A 19,064-nucleotide genomic window follows, 5' to 3' on the forward strand; every position below is an offset into this window, starting at 1 on the left:
TAAAACATCGCGGCTGGGGGGGTTACGTCTGCGTGCACACTCACAATTTTAGCATTTTTTTCACGGAGTTCTATACTAGATTTATGTAAAGGGTTTATTATTTTTGTTTATTGTAGAATATTTTCTTTATGTACGTGAAGTTGAGTGAAATTGTGTGAGAGTGAATTTCCGGGAGAGGCGACGCAGTGGTTCTCTCCCGGAATGCGTTTGAAAACCCGCCTTTCGGCCGGGGAAAAAGAGGGCGTTGTGGTGCACCAGAGGTGATTGTGGGTAGTACTGAGGTGATAAAAGGGAGAGACGAGAAGTATAGCTCTCTCTCTCTCCTACGGTCTGACACGAGATAAGTCAAATAGTGGTGTTCAGTGACAAGCAGCAGCAGCCAAGTTACGGCACGTGGAGGAGGCAGATACGAGGACAGCTCGTCAGGGGTGGCGAGAACATCGGATAAAGGAAGTAAGCTTGGAAATTACCAAAGCCCGAATAGATCCTTTTGTGTCCAGATTGTTCCCCCCTTTGAAAGTCCCAAGTGTGCTCCCCACAATAAGGCCCTAGTGAATTTACTGTTAGCTGGTCTTAGTCACGGCCCTGCAAGACTTAAGTGCGGCACGTGGTGAAGTTTGAGCATAATATCTGAATGTTAGTGTCACTTGGCGGATCATTGAGCCCGACTTCAAGACGGGTGGCCACTTGAACAGACTAACGCCCAATTTATACTTGCTTTGCACGGAAAGTTTTTTTTGTGTAAGTTTGATGTCACTATTTTTTACGTTGCTCATTCGCCGAAGAGCGTGGGTATATTTTGTTGTTGGAAACATCATTTTTTCATAATCATTGAGAAAGTGCTATTGTAATTTTGAAGGAGAAGCCGAAGGTGCATATTTCATGTTGGAGGTGACGCCGATGGATTTTGGAACGGGGATTTATTGTGTGTGTTTGGGGAATACTTTAGTGTCAGTGTAAATTTTGGAACCTATGGTAGTTCAGTTATTAAAAATCAATTGTAAAAGGGATGTCATTGAAGTTATTTGTTTTGCTATTGCCACAATTTCCTTAAATACTGTTGTAAGTGAGTGTGCGTGCAGGCACGAACAATTGGGGAACTTGATTTTAAGCCCGGAAACGGTAAGTCTCCGTTGGGGCAATTTTCTATTTTGGGGGAGTGGAGAGTTAACAATCACATGTACAAGGAGATATCGAACGGGAGGCGAGCGGGCGGCTCTTGCGGTTTGAACCGTTACAGTAGAGAGGTGGGGGCACAGAGAAAAATACGAAACATAGATAAAATCACTGGGAGACTTCTCAGATGTTTCATAATGTTTAAATTCATTCCACACACAGCTATCCTTGTGCTCATTTAATACCATAAGCGATGATTCTCTACCAATAGACAATATATCAGGGAAAACATTATAAAATTTCACTTTCTGCTTATTTATGGAGCCTTGAGATCTTGCACTTATGATTCAGTATATCTTTATTTAGCCCTCATATCTACCTTTGAAAGATAGTTGTCCACTGATAACACTGTCAACACCTCAATGCACAGAAAAATGTAGCTAGATCCACTCTTAATATTATATTCAAGCCTAATTCTTATGTACTGGTACTTAGTGAACTTGGGTTTCACAAGCAGCACAACTGCTTCCTCGTTAGTACAGTAAAACCTCTTTACATCGTAATGGAGGGGACCAAAATTTAGGCAATTTGATGTATGGAGGTTCACTAAAGAGAGGTTATAGTGGTAGGCACCATTTTTTCATATCCTTGGGAAATGAAAGGTGCTACTGTCTTTTAAGCCATTATATTAATATATTTAAATATATAGGTATGCATAAGTGAACATATACAGTAAAACCTCTATGTAGTGAACCTCTTTACATCATAAACCTCCATACATCATACCATCCCTATGGTCCCGTCAGATTTACATGTAAATTTATAGGCAAACCTCTTTGTAGTGAACCTCTTTATATCGTAAAACCTCCACTTATCATACCAAGGAGATACCCCCGAGACGGCCTAACTACCTCTTCAAAATCAAACCGAGACAACTAGACACCATTGACCCCTCAACGCCGTCATGTGTACCCAGTACGCACCCTTTAAATTTCGTATGCCTCCGTCATGCGTACCCAGTACGCTTCCTGACCTACTGTTTATAATATTTTTTCTCCGCCAGATATTGTATGTTAAATTAAAACTAATTACTCTATCTTTTGAAGAAATTTTTTTCCTTTCCAATAAAATATTCATAGCGGTTTTATGCCTTCAAGATTTTTTAAAAATGCTTCGATAAAATTCCGTTTTAAACCAGCGCCTTGACGACTTCGGTCCAAAAACTCATCGCCTTATTTCAGCTGTTCTATCATGAAAACTTCCGCCTATTCTGCTTGAGAGACATCTAGAAGGGTCAGCTACTTTAGCTTGTGATACGGTATCTTCTAAGCTCAATGCCATCTCTCCGTCTTCTCCTTGTTTGTCGTCACCTCGAGCCCCAAGTGTGTTTGGTCCGCCTCGTTAGTCCTAAGCATCCTAAGCGATGGGGCCATGTGCTTCGCTCTGCATTTATTTTTTTATTTTTTTTTCTGGACAGTAATGAACGAAGATAAGATTCCATCTAATCAGTCAGCGTATACCAGGGCCCCTTCGAGATATTTTCTCGTCTCTTGAGGGAGCTTCTAAACCACGAGCTTCAGTCCACCCAGTCCACCAGAGTCATTCATGCTGTGTGGTGTTCGTTCAGGCAGTGAGCTGAAATTCTCATCGGGTGTACTTCCTGTGCGTGGTATTTTTTTATAATTGGGGATCCTACGAAATGGGAATAGTATTGAAAGGCAAAAAAGAGACTCGGAAGTCTGTTTGTGTGTTAGGCTATAGTAAAATCATTGGAGGGGTGAATTTCAAGGACCTGTTATTGCATGCGTACGTAATGGAAAGAAAACGCCATTACAAGTGATGTATGAAGTTATTTAGGAGACTATTGAATGAGGCAGTCCTAAATTCATATGTTGTTCACAGGAAAAACATGTATAAAAATTTGACTTATCATTTCGCGTGCCATTGGGCGAGATAATATTTTTGAAATATCCAACGTCATACGAACTGTTTGGACTTGGCCGTGACTCATTACACAATTTAGTACCAAGACTCACAAAAATTGACTTCCTACAGACAATTCCTGCAGCTGGGAAGAAATCAGAGTCTCAAAGGAGGTGTGCAGTTTGTGCGTAACATGGGAAATGAAGAGTTTGCGTGCAGTGGGTTTATGTTTGGATTGCTTCAAATCATATCAGAGCGGATTTTCTAAGGTTTATCATTTGAATATTTGGATATTGACGTTTGAAACAATAGCATGTGATTACCTATATGAAATGATACAGTAATAATGGAACAAAGTCAGAGAAGTGGGCGGAGTGGTAAATTTTCAAGTAGGCGAAACAGGTAATCCTATCGAAAGTATCCAATCTGTTATGAAATTTTCAACCCCAAATAACTAAATTACATCATGTAATTGTATTTTTTAAATGCATGGAATGTTAGAGATCTCGTAGCTTATTCGAAACCAAATAAAAATCTTTCAAAATTGAAAATTTATTCATTAGTTCATAAAAAGAGATACATAAAGCAATAAATATTTTTTCCAATCGCTCGAAAAATAATTATGTTGTAGCGCATTATAATACGCAAGTTTGCAAAAATTTTCAACGATACTGATCGTATATTATTAATGATATAAATTATTGAATGATAGTATACCAAAAAGGTGAAGATTTTTAAATCTCATCCGGCCGCTGAGATGGGATTTAATTAAATGCCTGCCGCGCTTGAGGGGTTAATGCAGCCGCGATTATGTACATGGAATGGCATTTTCAGTGATAAATGTTTCACCCTTATTATTTTTTTCTTATATACCTTTAATATGCTGTAATTTTCACGTTAATCATTAGTTGTGGCCATTTTGTTCCATATGAGAGCATACCTAACAGTAAATAAGAACAAAGCTATCTAACTATCCTAATCATTTTAAATGACTGTTGAATTAAGAGAGATCTCATAATTTTCTCTCAAATCGTAGTAAAAATCATGTGATAGCACACGCTTTCTGTAATTATTATGTATATAGGTAATAAATATATGTTCACTAATCCATGCATGTTTGTTTAAACACATACATATAATGGTTTTAGTGACAGTAGTGCCTTTCCTTTCTGAATGATATGAAAAAATGGTGCCTATCACTTAAACCTCTCTATAGTGAACCTCCATACATCAAAATGCCCAAATTTTGGTCCCCACCGTTACAATATAAAGAGGTTTTACTGTATTTACAATTTAATGATTACACAAAGGTAAAAGTAAATTGTTCAAGAGGCCTTTTTAGAAAATAAATTAGTTAATGGGTTTGCTTAAAATTTTTTTCAAACTTTTTCGAAATAATGTTTTCAATTCCACGAGCACTTTTAAATGTCATTTTCACTGTAAATAAATCACTAGCTGTTTTCGTTAATGCCGTTTGACCTAAGAAATAATTCCCTGGTCTAAGGGTTGTAATTTACTAATAGTGTTCGGAGGAAAGAACAATAGTTTTATATTTCTAAACATAATTTCTTCATCCTCGTATTTAACTGAGTTTTTTTATTTGTGCAGCCTAGCCAGTTTCTTCTGTTTTTCCTCGATTGTTTAAAATAGATGTGAGGGTGAATGATGGTATTCCAAAGGTCACTGCCTTCTGCCTGTCCTCGTTGATGGCTAGGAAAATTGCTCATTATGTGGTAATGTCAAGCAGTCGCCTTCTTTTATTTCTCGAATCCATCATCAGATTATGATGATGGATTGATTAAGTAATTTTCATATTTTATGGCAAATAATTGAAAATACTAGGGATGGGTCGAATAGTAGATTTCTCGAATTCGAATATCGAATTCGAATATTAAATCATTGCTCGAATATTCGAATACCTCGAATTTCGAATACCTCGAATACTAAACGATGAATGTGAAAATGTTTGACTAGGTCGCCTATGCAGCAGGAAACCCAAGATTTTGGCGAGTAATTGTGATTGCCTTTAAAGGATTCAAACAGGAATTTAGCTGATTAATGGAATATTTTAATTTTATGTAAACAATAGGGTAGTTTCCTTCATTAAAGAAAACGAAAGGTATTGATTGTGATTCGTTACCCACCATTAGTGTATTCATAATATACAAATTATTTCGTTCTAGAAATACCGGTTTAGACTAATGGCAATGTTCAATTTTACCTCATTTGAAAAAGGCCAGATTGGCGCCTATGCGATGCCACTCCACGAGACATCACAGGGACCTAGTTTCTACACGAGAGGATCGGAGTTTTACATCGTCTGAGGTTACCAATGCATGCATGAGGCACAGAGCTCAGGGAAACATGTCTTAATAATCACACAGTCTGTTTGATAAGGTATTAATAATCCTTATTTAAGCCAAGCGCTACCAGCTAGCATGGTACTCGGCTACCTGCTAGCATCCTGCGTCGTAATAGCGCTCAGAGCCTCGCCCCAAGGTCACCTCATTTGCGGCAGCGGGAACCAGAACGACGTCACGCGGAGTTTTTCCCGGCATTCATACTTACCCGTCGCGTTTTCGCGCGCTTGAAAATTTTCACTTTTAATTTAATCGCGAAAAATAGATATCGTCTTATAAAACTCTAAAAGCTTAAATACGTACTTCAGGAGTATTAATATTTCGATTTAGGCAATAAAAAATAATAGGAAACCACCCTATTTGAGCATAACGCCTCCGTCGTATTTCTTCTTCTTCCCGGTATTTATTTTCCTGCGCAAAATGCTTAAATAAAGTCAGAAATATGTCGTGTTTGTTCTTATTCTTTTTTAAATTACGCGCACATTACTAATATTTCAATCCAATAAAGGTGTAATAACAATTGCCGAAAGTCATTGTTAGACACCTTTCGGGCTAGTAGATGACTCATGCAGCAGTTGACCTCGAGAACGGGGGAAATTCGAAGCAGGTAGGTAGAAAAAGGTCAGTGGGTGAGAAAAGGGGGTGGGTGCGAGACACGTTTTTATTTTTCTCGCGTAACTTGATATTTTTTGAAGCTAAGGTTTTTGTAATACAATCTTTTGTTTGATTTCGGAGAAGAGGAAATCGTCAAGAGTGGGTGAGGCGAATGCTGAATGGAGGGGGATAGCAGATCGTGGGAAATGCGCCAATGTCACTATCCCACGGCACTGAGTTCCTCCCTATGGTAGTTTCATCTCCTGGGGATGATTCAAAATAAGTGCCTGTCATTATTAGCCACAAAGGACACACGGCAAACACCTCCTCTCATTTTATCAAAAGATGGATGCGGGAAAATGGTCAGTGGGGAGAAAGAGGGAAGGGTGAAACACGATTCTATTATTTTCCGGTAACTTGATATTTTTTTCAAAGCTGAGGTCTTCGTAATACGATCCCTGCACGAGCCGGGACCTTTTTTTTGTTTTCGGGGAAGAGGAAATCGTCTGAAGGGGTGGGGCGAACGCTGAATGGATGGGGATAGCGGATCGTGGGAAATGCGCCAATGTTGCTATCCCACGGAACTGAGGTTCTCCTGATAGGGGACACCTGGGATTTTCGGATTTTTTTCATCCGATCAATTTCGGTTCCCCACGTCGAACTCTTTTCACCGTTCGAACCCGTGAATTTGATGTATTTCGTCAGCTTGCCTAAAACGGCGCTGCATGCACTAGACGACTAGAGTTCTCATTTTTCCGAGTCAACTACCAACGACGTGCGAGCGACAGTGTATGACGCGAAATTCAAAGTATTCGAGGTATTCGAGACGGTACCTTTGGCATAACTATTCGAGATCTCGAATATCGAATACTTTCTATTATTCGAGGTATTCGAGTATTCGCGGATACTATTCGCACATCTCTAGAAAATACTCCTTATTATATCTTTTAGAATTGATTTATCATTCTTATAACATGTGACTTGTTAAAGATTATTAAAAAAATAAACACGTGACTACAGCAAAAAATAGACAAAAAATTGAGCGTAATTTTGAAAATTTTGTTGAATTCCCTCTCTCCAAAATACAATGCACGTAGCGTTCCGAAGAAAAACTCTGTTGAGGGCACACAGAAACGCTAGGTCTATAAAGGACATGATTTCCCGGTGAGAATGCTGGGCGAACTACTTCCGAATGCGGAGGCGACGGTAAAAATTTCATTGCCCTACCGCGTATCAGCTAATTAGCTGCCTCCTTCACCTAAAACTGCCGCGCATGGATTGATGTTTGCTCAGTATTGCTAGAAATTGACGTCCCGGACTCCCGATGGAAGTCAGATTTCATGGCATAAATACGCAGGCAAGACATAAGACTGTCGCTAAGCGCAATAAATTTTAAACTACGATTGTTCACGATAGCATCGAAAAAATTACCAAGGCAGTAGTAAGAAAGTACTACACCGGGAAATATGGGAATAAAATAATTGCGAAACTCTATTTGATTTATTTCAAGTCGCGGAAAATTCTTGAAATATTTTAATTTTAGAAGCGGAAGTAGCAATGCGGTCGAGTAATTCTGTCTCCATGGATGGGAGTGAAGTTAGTTGAAATATTTCCGTCAGCAAGTCATTAAAGGCTGCGCTGATCGCCTCTTTTATTAATTGAACATAGTCTGTAGGCACTTACGAGAAAATAATGCCATCAGTAAAAGAAAGTGAGTGCTATCGCGCGATTTTGACCGTGATTCGAGAGAAAATGATGTGTTCTGTCTTCATTTACCATCACTTAAAATTATTAGGATAGTTGGATGCCCTAACTAATGGTTAACGTGAACATTATTAAAGGTGTATAAGAAAAAAATAAGCGTGAAACATTTATCGCTGAAAATGTCATTCCATGTAGGTAATCGCGGCTGCATTAATGGTCTCTAGTTGTCTCGGTACGATTTGCGGAGGTAGTTAGGCCGTCTCGGGGTGTCTTGTTGGTACGATATATGGAGGTTTTACGAGATAAAGAGGTTCACTATATAGAGGTTCGCCTATAAATCCTATCTATATACAGCCCTTGTGGTGACTGACTCACTCATGGATACAAATTCCCGACCACTTCTAGAAGTGCTGGAGAGCTGAAATTTGGCACGCGTGCGGGAAATGATCCGGAGGAAAAATCCGAAAACCGGAAGTTTCCGCCACGTGTCGTCGCTAGGACGACAAAATGGCCGAAATCGCGCTCTTTCCGGGAACCCTCTTTCGGTTTTAATTTTACTGCGCGCGAACTGTGCATGCCACACGGGTCGTTAATGCATCTTTTGAAAGCTGATGAACGTGGGCACGTAATTAAATACATTTATTAGTTTCTATTTGAGAAAATGGCAGCCAAAATGGGTTCCAAAAATTGATTTTTCGAAACAAATTTCATACCTTCCCCTCCCCTCGACTTAATTTAAGGTGTAGGATAACGAAAATGATTATTATATATGCTTATAACATCTTCTATGAAATCTAGGAAACAATTTTCTTTCGTCGTCCTTGGTTACTCAGAAAAAAATTAAAGTATTCCGAAAATCATCGAAAATTACGATTTCCAAAAGATTAACACAAGGTTTTGTCAATTTAAACCCAACCGATTAATTTCAAACTTTGTAGTTACATACAGCTATGCATTGCCTTTCAAAAAACATAAACATTTTATAAATGATTCAATGGTTTAAACCGCGAAAAAATAAAAATGGCGGGCACTGCTCACTTTTTTCAGGGACTGGTTTGCTTTTAATTGTATTACTTTCGAAATATGGATGTCATAGGGCACAATTCTTTTAGACATGACAGTAAATGAATGTGACCATATAGTACCGTCATCTTTTAACCCCCCGAAACCCCCTAAAAAATTAAAATTTGCATATAAGTAGCCTTTTCGGGTTCTTTTCGTCACAATTCCGCCGCTTTTCCAATACTTACCACTCATCGCTATGGAATTAATGTGGACGATTGATGACCGCTGGCAGTAAAAACCTATAAACCCCCGGTAAACCCACATACACCCCCCCCCCCAAAAAAAATAATTTTCAAATAAGTCTACTTTTTCGGTACTTTTCGTGACTATTCCACCGCCCCCAACGACTCATCCCCCCGAAATTTATGTGAATGGATGGTGACCGCCAGGAGTACACAAATTTAAACCCCCGGTATCCCCGTGAAATCCCCCCCAAATGTGTCATTTAGTCTCCTATTTGGGAACTTCTCGCAAACATTACGCCGCACTACCCGTCCCCTCTGAGCTCTAGATCCGGAATATTTGGTGAGGGCGAGCCACCGTAAACCATGCGGGAAAAAAATACCAGAAAACCCCCGATTACCTCCTGGAACATCGCCGAAAAAAAATAAAACAAATTTAAACTTGCCTCTCCGAATAGTTTTCGACACAATTTAACCGGTGCCCCTACCACTTATTAAAACCCCCGATAACCCCGTGAAACCTCACAAAAAATTTCTAATAAATAGCCTCTCCAGGTAAAAGAATCGTCAGACCACTCTTCCGGTCCCCTAGGACTTATCGGCACGGAATTTATGAGAACGATTTGTGTCCACTGGTTTAACACAAGTATAAAACCCCCGGTATTCCGTAGGAACCCCCCGAAAAAAAAAGAAAAACTTGCCATTAAGTCTTCTTTTATGGGTACTTGTCGCCACTATTAATCCGCATTGCACTACCTTTTACAATCATCGCTACATGATCACTGTGGACTTTTGGTGACCGCATGCGTAACACATTAAAATCCCCGAATCCCCCTGGGCACCCCTCTCGGTGGGGAAGACCATTTATGAGGACTAGGCGGAGCAGCCGCGGGGGGCTCCTCAACCCCAAGGCGGCGAAGCCGCCCCACAACGAGGAACTGGCATAGGCGAGGGGGAGCTTCAGTAACCCCCGGGCAGCGAAGCCGCCCCGATGTTCAAGCGGCGCAACCGCTGTGGACTCCCCCCACCTCTGGGCGGCGAAGCCGCCCCTTAAACGAATGACGGTGAAACAGTTCCGAAATGCCCTCGCCCTCTGGCACACTAAACCCCCGGGCGGCGAAGCCGCCCTTCAACGAGGAACGGCGAAGCCGTTCCGAGGAATGAGTGGGGAACCTCCCTACCCCCTGGCCGGCGAAGCCGGCCCCTAGCCGAGTTGAGATTATTCGAACTACAAAAGTCTTCGAACGACCACAAATGTAGACGGCGAAGCCGGAACCGGGGTTTTAAGGGGCGGAGCCCCTTAACGAGCGCGCGCAGCGCAGCGAGTTTACATATAAATCTGACGGGACTGGCGGGTTGGTACGAAGTATGGAGGTTTACGATGTAAAGAGGTTCACTACATAGAGGTTTTACTGTATATGGTTTTAGAGGTAATATGGGCGATTTATGGGCTATTTCAACTTGGTTAGTTCAAAGGAGAATACTTTGGGCAAGTCCTTTGGCATAGCTGAAGAGTACAGTCTACCCAAAGAAAGAAGTGTTTGCTGGGTCCCAAACACATTTTCCTCTTTCGTGGTCCATTTTAAGGACTACATTTTCATTTGTTTACCCAAGTCATTAAAATGCTGAAATACATTTTTGCATCAATCTTTCGAGACAAATGATCTTCAATGTGCAATAGAAATGGAACTAGTATACATTTTTAGAAATTCTAGAGACAGGAACTATTTAGAAATTTACTTCTGATACTTAGTCAAAAAGTAATCTTCCCATTTCTGCTCCTTTCCTATGCTTACACTATGAGATAAAAATGTTACTTGCAGCTGTGATAGACATCTTAAGGTCTTCATTACTTTTTCTCATCTGGAATTTATAGATAGTTTCTCAGGAATCTATCAAGTGCTTGCAAACAAGGTGCTGTGACTCATGATACCAATTACATGATTATAATAATGTATGACAATTTATGCCTTTTCGTGGAATGGAAAAGTTATACCGAAAAGCCCGTTGATGATTCCTCTGATTTGAAATATGTAAACATGTTCGAGGCATGTGTATTGCCTGCTTCCCCAATTAATATGATATGCTCTGTAAACATTATTAAGCTTCCATCTTGCTGAAATGCAATTCATAAAATTCAAAATAAGATAAATAGCAAACCTTGGCAGCAGCAATGATTTGTCGAGCAACTTTAACTGGCAGATGGTCAATTGATTCTACCAGCTGTTGAGGAGTACTGTTAGCCACATCTTGAAGAGTCTTGAATCCAGCATTGTACAACTGTCTAGCTCTTCCCTAGAAAAAGTAAGAAACCATAGAAACATCCTTGAATGAAAAATACATACATATCTACTGAACATACCGAAGCAATAGCTACATAAATACAAGTGAAAAAATGAGATGGTATGGAATAATTTTATATCATTAAAAGGCAATAAAATAGCCATCAACAAATCAATTCAAAAAACTAATAAGAATAAATCTCACAAAATCCATACAAACAAAAGTTTTTTCGATGCAATCTAATAATTTTGTCATATTATACAAATCTGATCAGGTGAAAATATGCATTAAATATGTCATATTTTTCATATCACCATGACAATTCTAGAAATGTAATAATAAATATAAAATTTGCCATCACTGCTAATGTAGCAGTGACACATTAGCAGTGATGGCAAAGACGACTACCATTAAAATAATCTAGTGGCACTGGGAAAAACCTCATGGAAATGTGCACACCAATAGAAATGCTTGATTCCTGAAGCTATTTCACAGGAAATCAAGGTCCAAAATTACACGTGATCCACAAGGTAATCTAAGCCTCCCCTAAAAGGAGTGACCAACAACAGCTTTAACAAGATGTTGCTCAGAGCAAGATATGGTATGAACCCAAAGATAATCATACACCATATTCATTTCTCATAATTATATCTCGTAAGTAATGTGAAAAATCAGGTTTTAAATTGCATCCTAGGTGGTGGTATCAGGGGTTAGCAAGGCACACACGCATGAAAAAAGAAAATCTTAAATTGTAAAGATAAAACTTGGATTTTATATTTAAAAATAAGCTTTCCCCAAGTAAAACATGCATATTTATGTACTTTGTAATTGAGTGGTACTGGCTTTAGATAGGACTCTCTTTATGGGAGAGACAAATAAGAATTACAGCAGAACATGAGGTTTAAAAAGTGTCACTTTATTCCTTACGATTCACAATATTGCTGTCATTAATGAAACAAAGATAAAAACTACGTAAGCATATTAGGCTTAATTAAGATTAAGACTTTTTTATATCTATGTCAAAATGTTAGATGGATTTTTACTTTGCTCATAAATATAATGTGTAGACCAAGCAATGTGTTGGCACCCGGATAGGCACCAAATCCTTGGTAAGTCAAGTATGTACATAATTAAATCTGTGAGATAAGTTACCATTGATTTTTAATAAAAGTATTAAAAAACCAGGTATTTTTTGATATACCCAAGATATTTCTGATCAATTTCACTGGAAAAGGTAATCCATATAATTTAATATTAATGCCACTGCAGCTATACTATCTAGCTTTCCAGTTACTGCTGATATCAGAAGGCTCCCCTGTTATAATAAGAATGAAGCAAGACAGACTAATCCAAAAAGCATTTGTACTAAGTTTTACATAACGCAGAATTTAAAACCTCCATAGGACAAATACACTCTATCTGAATCCAACAAATGGAAACTCAAGATGCAACAGAAATATCCAAATTTGATTATCAAGGAAATTATTTCATAGGAAGTGTATTTCAACACTGTCAGCAAATCACTCATCAAAGGCAACTCACAAAAATTCAGTGATGAAAATTAATTTAGGTACATTCTTAAACACTGTCCTCAAGGGAAAGGATGTGCTCTGCTCATGTACCAAGTAGTAAGAGTCCACTTTGCTCAGCCAATACAAGTATTGGAAAAGCATGTAAGCTTCATAGAGACATTAAATCAAGATTTCAGATTTTATGTAGGAAATAAAGCTTATTTGGTACTGTAGGTACAGTAGAAACACTAACCACTAAAATTTCATGTGGACAGTATTTCTGGTACCAAAAATATCAACCATAAACAGGAGTTATTTCATTCAATCACAACTATCAAGTAGTCTGAAAATATTTTACTACTTATGAATATACCGTAAAACCTTCATCTTTTGTTGTGTCTGGGAAAACCATGAATTCGCTGTGGATGCATTGTATGGGCTGCGTCTACGCATGGGCATCCAAGAATTCCTAATGTTATTTGATGCAAGTCAAGTAAATTTTTTGATCATTTGTCATTCACCATAAATACCTTTCCTACACTGATGATACATATACAATGGTCATTATATGCCATGAATGGCTATCATTGCATCATTTTCAATCTGCATAATTCTCATTGCAATGATTGCTTTTCTTGTTGATTCAGCTCTATGCCTCATTGCTTACTATAGTAACAGTCTGACATTACTGGAACCACAAAATCAATTAAAGAGCAAGATATTACCCTAAAAAAGTTACCATAAAAATGAATAGTTGAAATCCCATAGAAACACTGATACATCTCTATGATCATGACTGCTATTTACAACAATACAAGATATCGACAACACAATTATGGATATACAGTACACTCCCGATTATCGGGGCTAATGATGGGGAGGGACGGCACGAATAATCGAAAAACAAGGACAACCCAAACTTGCACTTAAATGTCTTGCAATGTTCATAATTTACCTAAAACAAAATATATAATATTATTTATGCAGTTATTCCGTTATTTTAGAGTGCTTCCCGGACTCAATGAGAGCTTTCTTCGCCAGTTCGCGATCTTTATAGAGGCAATAACATGGTTGTACTCGTATTACATATTAATGCTCCATGTAAGGCCTGGTCTCGAAAACCACACATCTGTGGCTGTGTGATCACAGACACAGAAAAGTGGTTCGCACGAATGCTTCAAAACCACTGCTCGACGTCGGGAAACTAAACTGTCAGGCACCACACCACGCAGTCGCGTCTAGAGCAAGTTGCCCGGGTTGCAACTGCTGCGGGACATACCGTATATGTCTGAATATAGTCCCCCACTTTTTTCCAAAAATGTCCAAATTAAAAGTAAAGGGGGGGACAATATTCAAACACATTATTTTAACTTTTCCTGAAACTGAAACCTCAAAATTAGGGGGGGGGGACTATATTCGGAGAAATACAGTATATTCATGATCACAGAGCATCGTTGTGCACTGCGAAGCTTGGAAAACAGAAACATGGTGCTCCCATGAACGCAGCTAGCTCGCTATCACTTCCGTTTTACAAAGGGGATTCTAACGGCAATAATAAGCCCAGTGTATCCCAGCATTAATGCAGTAATTCCGATGATTTTGCGTCCAACTTTTTGTTTTACAAAGATCACGGAAAAAATTGAGCGAGAGTGAAAATCATGCACAGATATTCCGCAACCCGGATAAACCGCATCCGGATAATCTGGAGTCTGCTGTAAGTGGGAAGAGTAGGTTACCCTCAAGCTTTGCTCCCCCATCCTGATGAGCATGACCAAGAGAAGCCAAATGAGCAGGAATTTGTTTGCCAGTGAGATGACTAGCCTACCTCAACGTCATAACCATCTCCTTTCCGAGGGTATAGGCAAGGGTGAGCCCTGAGGGAGGAATTGCTATCAACAGAAATACTTCAAAACGAGCAAATCTATGGTTTGTTCTCGACGTTTTTACGTTATTTCTTCAGCAACAAACAATTAAACCTAACTTTATATCATTTTTTGACCTTTTCTTTCTTGGAAGTCTTATAAATATTTTTCATTTTAATTTAGTCATTGGAAAATCCAGAGATGACAGGATGCTTTGCCATTGGAAAATACTTAACTGTTTTACAGCCCATAGAATTTTCAATTACAAGTTTAAAATTATTAGTTAATCAACTACATACTAGTTAACATACTTGGGAATCGCCACCAGTTAATTCTCAAGGAATAGCCATCATGTAAAAATTGTGAGGAGGAATAGTAATATTTCAACTACATCAATCGATTTAACCCTCAGGTGGCCAGCACTTGTGTTGAAAAAAATTGGTATTTTGGCAAAGCTTTGGTAAGATCCTTGGATATAAGAGGAGGGAGTAACTTCCCTTTACTACATGACATTTAACACACTCATTACCAATCATGAGCAAACATAATAATACATATATAATTATTTGAAGTCACCTTAGTGCATTTAAAAACATTAAATGGTGTATCTGGAATAAAAAACATGCAATGCCAAAGCAGCTATTATAGAATTAACCATTCACAACCTTTAATCAAAAATACTTCAGATAGAATAAAATCAACTGATTTGGGCGCTACTTGGTGGAACGATGAAATATTCATGGTGAAGCAAAAACACAGTCTTGATAATGACGGTGTAAATGTTGAAACTAGTAGACAGCTTAAATAAATTTTGTGGAATAGTACTGTGTTTTTGCTTCACCATGAATACTTCAGCTAGACATATTTTCTAGTGTATTAGAACCTTTACACTGAGATAAAATAATTTCACTTTATTTCCTTCAATATTAAGGTATTAGAAAGTAAATTACTCTTTTAACAGCCGGCAAATCCATCAAAGGAAGCAGTTCAGCATGACAACAATGTGAAAGACGCTTGGAGAAATTTACAAGCATGTCACGGAAAGCCCAAAACTCTTCAAATTCCTGAAACAGGAAACACACCAAAAATTATGTGATTATTTGATATCAGTGACAAATAAGCATATGTGCATCAATCTAATAAAACAATCCTTACTTGACAGAAATGTAATACATTGGATGAAAAAGAAGCAGCTCTATTCATCAAGGATTGCACAATTCCCCTGTTGGTGTCAAATTTTCTGGACACTTCCCATACTGACATCTGGTTCCAAAGATCTCTAAGCATCAATGTTACATAAAACCGATTAAGAACTGCCTTGGACACTCCCTGAAATGAAATCAGTGACATAGTAAATTTTCAACTTACAAAATATGTTTTCAACCTGATGACTGTTCCCATTCAAGACATTAAATTCACTAAAAACCTCGTGCTGCAAGTGAATTATATCCATTGAGCTTGCAATTGAAATGCATGTATCTGATGCTCACCGATGTTCACTTGTATTGTGTGTTTGTGTAATTACTGACCACGCTCTCTCTGAGTAACTCTGGAAATTTGTGCCCCATTGTGAGTGAGCTTTGAGCAAGGTTTGAGTGCTTGTGACTGTGGTTATAACTTGATGTCATTAGTAGGGTCCCACTAGCTCTGCGATGGACAACAAGTTTTAACCCAGGTTACCTCAGCGAGGCCCCAACAGACTTGCAAAGGTTTCCATTCGATTGGTTACTATGGGGCCTTGGTAGTCCCTGGGGAAGAGGAGACATTCCCGTAAACTACCACAGGAGGGTTTTCTGGTTTTCGTTTGACAAGTGGTGCCAAATTTCATGGCTGTTGGAGACCTTTTCTTTGACCATTAACATTCCGACATAATTAGGTAAACACAAAATATTGGAATACAAAAGTGGAACACCATCATTCTCATGAACTGACTATAAACCCTCTTCTGCAATTCAGTAACACAATATTTGAACGTAAATGTAATGTGTCCGTGAAATGCTTAAAACCTGCATACATCAAAGGGTAAATGTATACATGACGAGGAAAAAGCATCCTAACGTAAACTGTGCCACCACCATTGCTATGCAAAAAAATCTGATCTGCAATCTGATGGCATATTAATGAGGTCAAACTTAAAAGGAAGATGAGAGAAATATCATCTTTTCTTTCACCATCCAAGCAGGCGAGGATTCTCATTTGTCCCGAATGCAACTGGCCTCAATAACAGAGGCTAAGTACAAGTCATTATGAGCAGATTCAAAATGCTCTACTAAATTCTCTCGCACATGAACATTCAAATCAGACAATGATATGAAAATTGATTTCTTTTATACAAATATGCAAGTGAAATTTCAGGCAGCGTGTCCCACCGACATGATTGACTATTGGCCAATAGGTTAGACTGATTGATGATTACCATTCAATCAGTATTTTTCATTGTAGGTCATACTCTCCCAAATTATTTTATGCCTTAAACTCATGTTACAAGAGTTTGAAGAACTTAAGTGTGAGGAAAGCTGAAAAGCCAAAGAAAAGGTGGTGCATTAAGGTCCTGTGCCTAATGAAAATTTAATAAACTTACAAATGATAAGAAGTTATAAGTGATAATAGAATGGAATAGGGAAAGGAAAGATAATGAGAGAAATGAATGGGAACTTCTCGAGACCAAGAGTGTAAGACCAAAATATATGTATGTAATACAATACATGAAAATGGAAAGAAAGAGCAGAAGAATATGTAATGTCATGAATTTCAATAATATATTATGCATACTACTCAGTACCTAAAAGGCCTTGCAAATTCACATTCTCCATGACAGAGGGATATAGAATGAGTGATTATGGTGTTTCCAACTCATTCCTCCTCCCAGTGACAATTTGAACCATATTTACCAAATCTATAATGAAGTGCACACATATAAGCAATAGTCCACACAATTTCATGCTTCCTAAAAAATTTCGAGACAAAATTAAAGGTTGGTGATTTCACTTTGTGGATGTTAGATATCTTGTTAAAATTAAACTTTTTGCCCTTTTCTACCAATAAAATTATATTTGTGTAAAATAAAAAAGTCCTTCACTTTAGAATCACATGACTAATGTATAGACTTCATTCATAGTAATAATAAAAATTTATTATCAACAATAAAACTACCTATGTAATGCTGTAGCTCTATCATACATTTACTTTACTTTTCCTCCATATCCTTTAATAGGTTAATTATTCATGTGGCTTCTCATTTTACTGGACTCGATATAGATACCTCCACTGCACAAGCCCTCAACAATCACTCACCAAATCAAATCCGGTCATCTAGGAGCCCAGCGATATGCATACATTCAGCTGGCAATAGTCAGAGCACAAACGCTCACCTCCGAAGCTGGGAGAATTGGAGGAGAGCTTTTATACTCCAGCTACTACCACCTGAGTGCATTCGTGTATGGCTCCTAGATGAGCGAATTTGATTTGGTGGGCAATTGTGTAGTGGAGGTATCTATAAAGTTGCCAGTGCATGGAGGCCCTAAGGGAACTTATGATAACCTTTAAACAAATCATACTGAGCTTAGATAACAAAAAAATACATATCCAACAAAAAATAACCCTAACACATTCTTTACACTTCTTGTATGAAGCTTACCTTAGTATTTTTTCCAGTCATCAATCCTATCATGCAAGCCTCACTTATGCCCAAGACATATGCTGTTTGAAGGTCCTCTGGATTAAGTTTCATGTACTACAAGAAAGAGTACACAAATCTCAATTCAGTAAACACACACATAAATAGAAAAGGTGAGACATGGATTATGAAAAATCATCACAACTAACCTAAACACTATTCACAAAACAACTCAAAACCTTGGCACCCATCTCCAAAAAACTAAGCCAGTGAGTCACAGCATGCAGTTGAATCAAGAAAAACTGTTTTACAAACATGAAATACAATCCTGACGACCACTCATGAGAATAATGATTTTTCCAATTCAGGATCTACTCCAAACCCAAAGCTAAAGTTGCCCACCTAACACACAATCGGTACAGCTGAACCTCCCTTCCTTGTTTCAGACTGAGATCTACTGGTGGGTCAATACTTGAGTCTAATGGTAAACTTCATCCACTGGTGGATCACTCACACCCTTGTGTTGAGTGAGTTTCTTCCTGGGCAGCATCATCCAGCCGTGGGTCACACTTAATTTCCAGTCTCACCACATAGGTTACCATGTATAGTACATATAGGCACACCAAGTTTTGTCTTTAACTTCTCATTTCGCTATATGGAGGCAGCTACAAAATAAAGAAAAACTTTGCCATTGCACAGGGAGGAAGTCAGGTGTGATCCACCTGTGGGTCACAATGCAGTGAACGTCTTGATAAGCATAGTTATTTTACATACGTACATAGTTCATGATAATCAAGTTTTTTTTGCTAAGTTACAACTAAGGGACCTGTGCCAGAATCATAAATTAT

General features: G+C 38.4%; 1 protein-coding gene across 1 annotated transcript in view; it reads right to left on the reverse strand.

The window, feature by feature from the left end:
- Nucleotides 1-19,064, reverse strand: part of LOC124162888 (helicase POLQ-like) — a 39,240-nt gene that overhangs the window by 5,484 nt on the left and 14,692 nt on the right. Inside the window, exons 11-14 of the mRNA XM_046539584.1 lie at nt 18,238-18,333; nt 15,756-15,929; nt 15,551-15,664; nt 11,105-11,239 (exon numbers count right to left, since the gene is read on the reverse strand). Coding sequence (XP_046395540.1) covers nt 11,105-11,239; nt 15,551-15,664; nt 15,756-15,929; nt 18,238-18,333 — 519 coding nt within the window. The remainder of the gene's footprint in view (nt 1-11,104; nt 11,240-15,550; nt 15,665-15,755; nt 15,930-18,237; nt 18,334-19,064) is intronic.

Source organism: Ischnura elegans, chromosome 7 (assembly GCF_921293095.1).
Source record: "Ischnura elegans chromosome 7, ioIscEleg1.1, whole genome shotgun sequence".
Taxonomy (NCBI): Eukaryota; Metazoa; Arthropoda; class Insecta; order Odonata; family Coenagrionidae; genus Ischnura; species Ischnura elegans.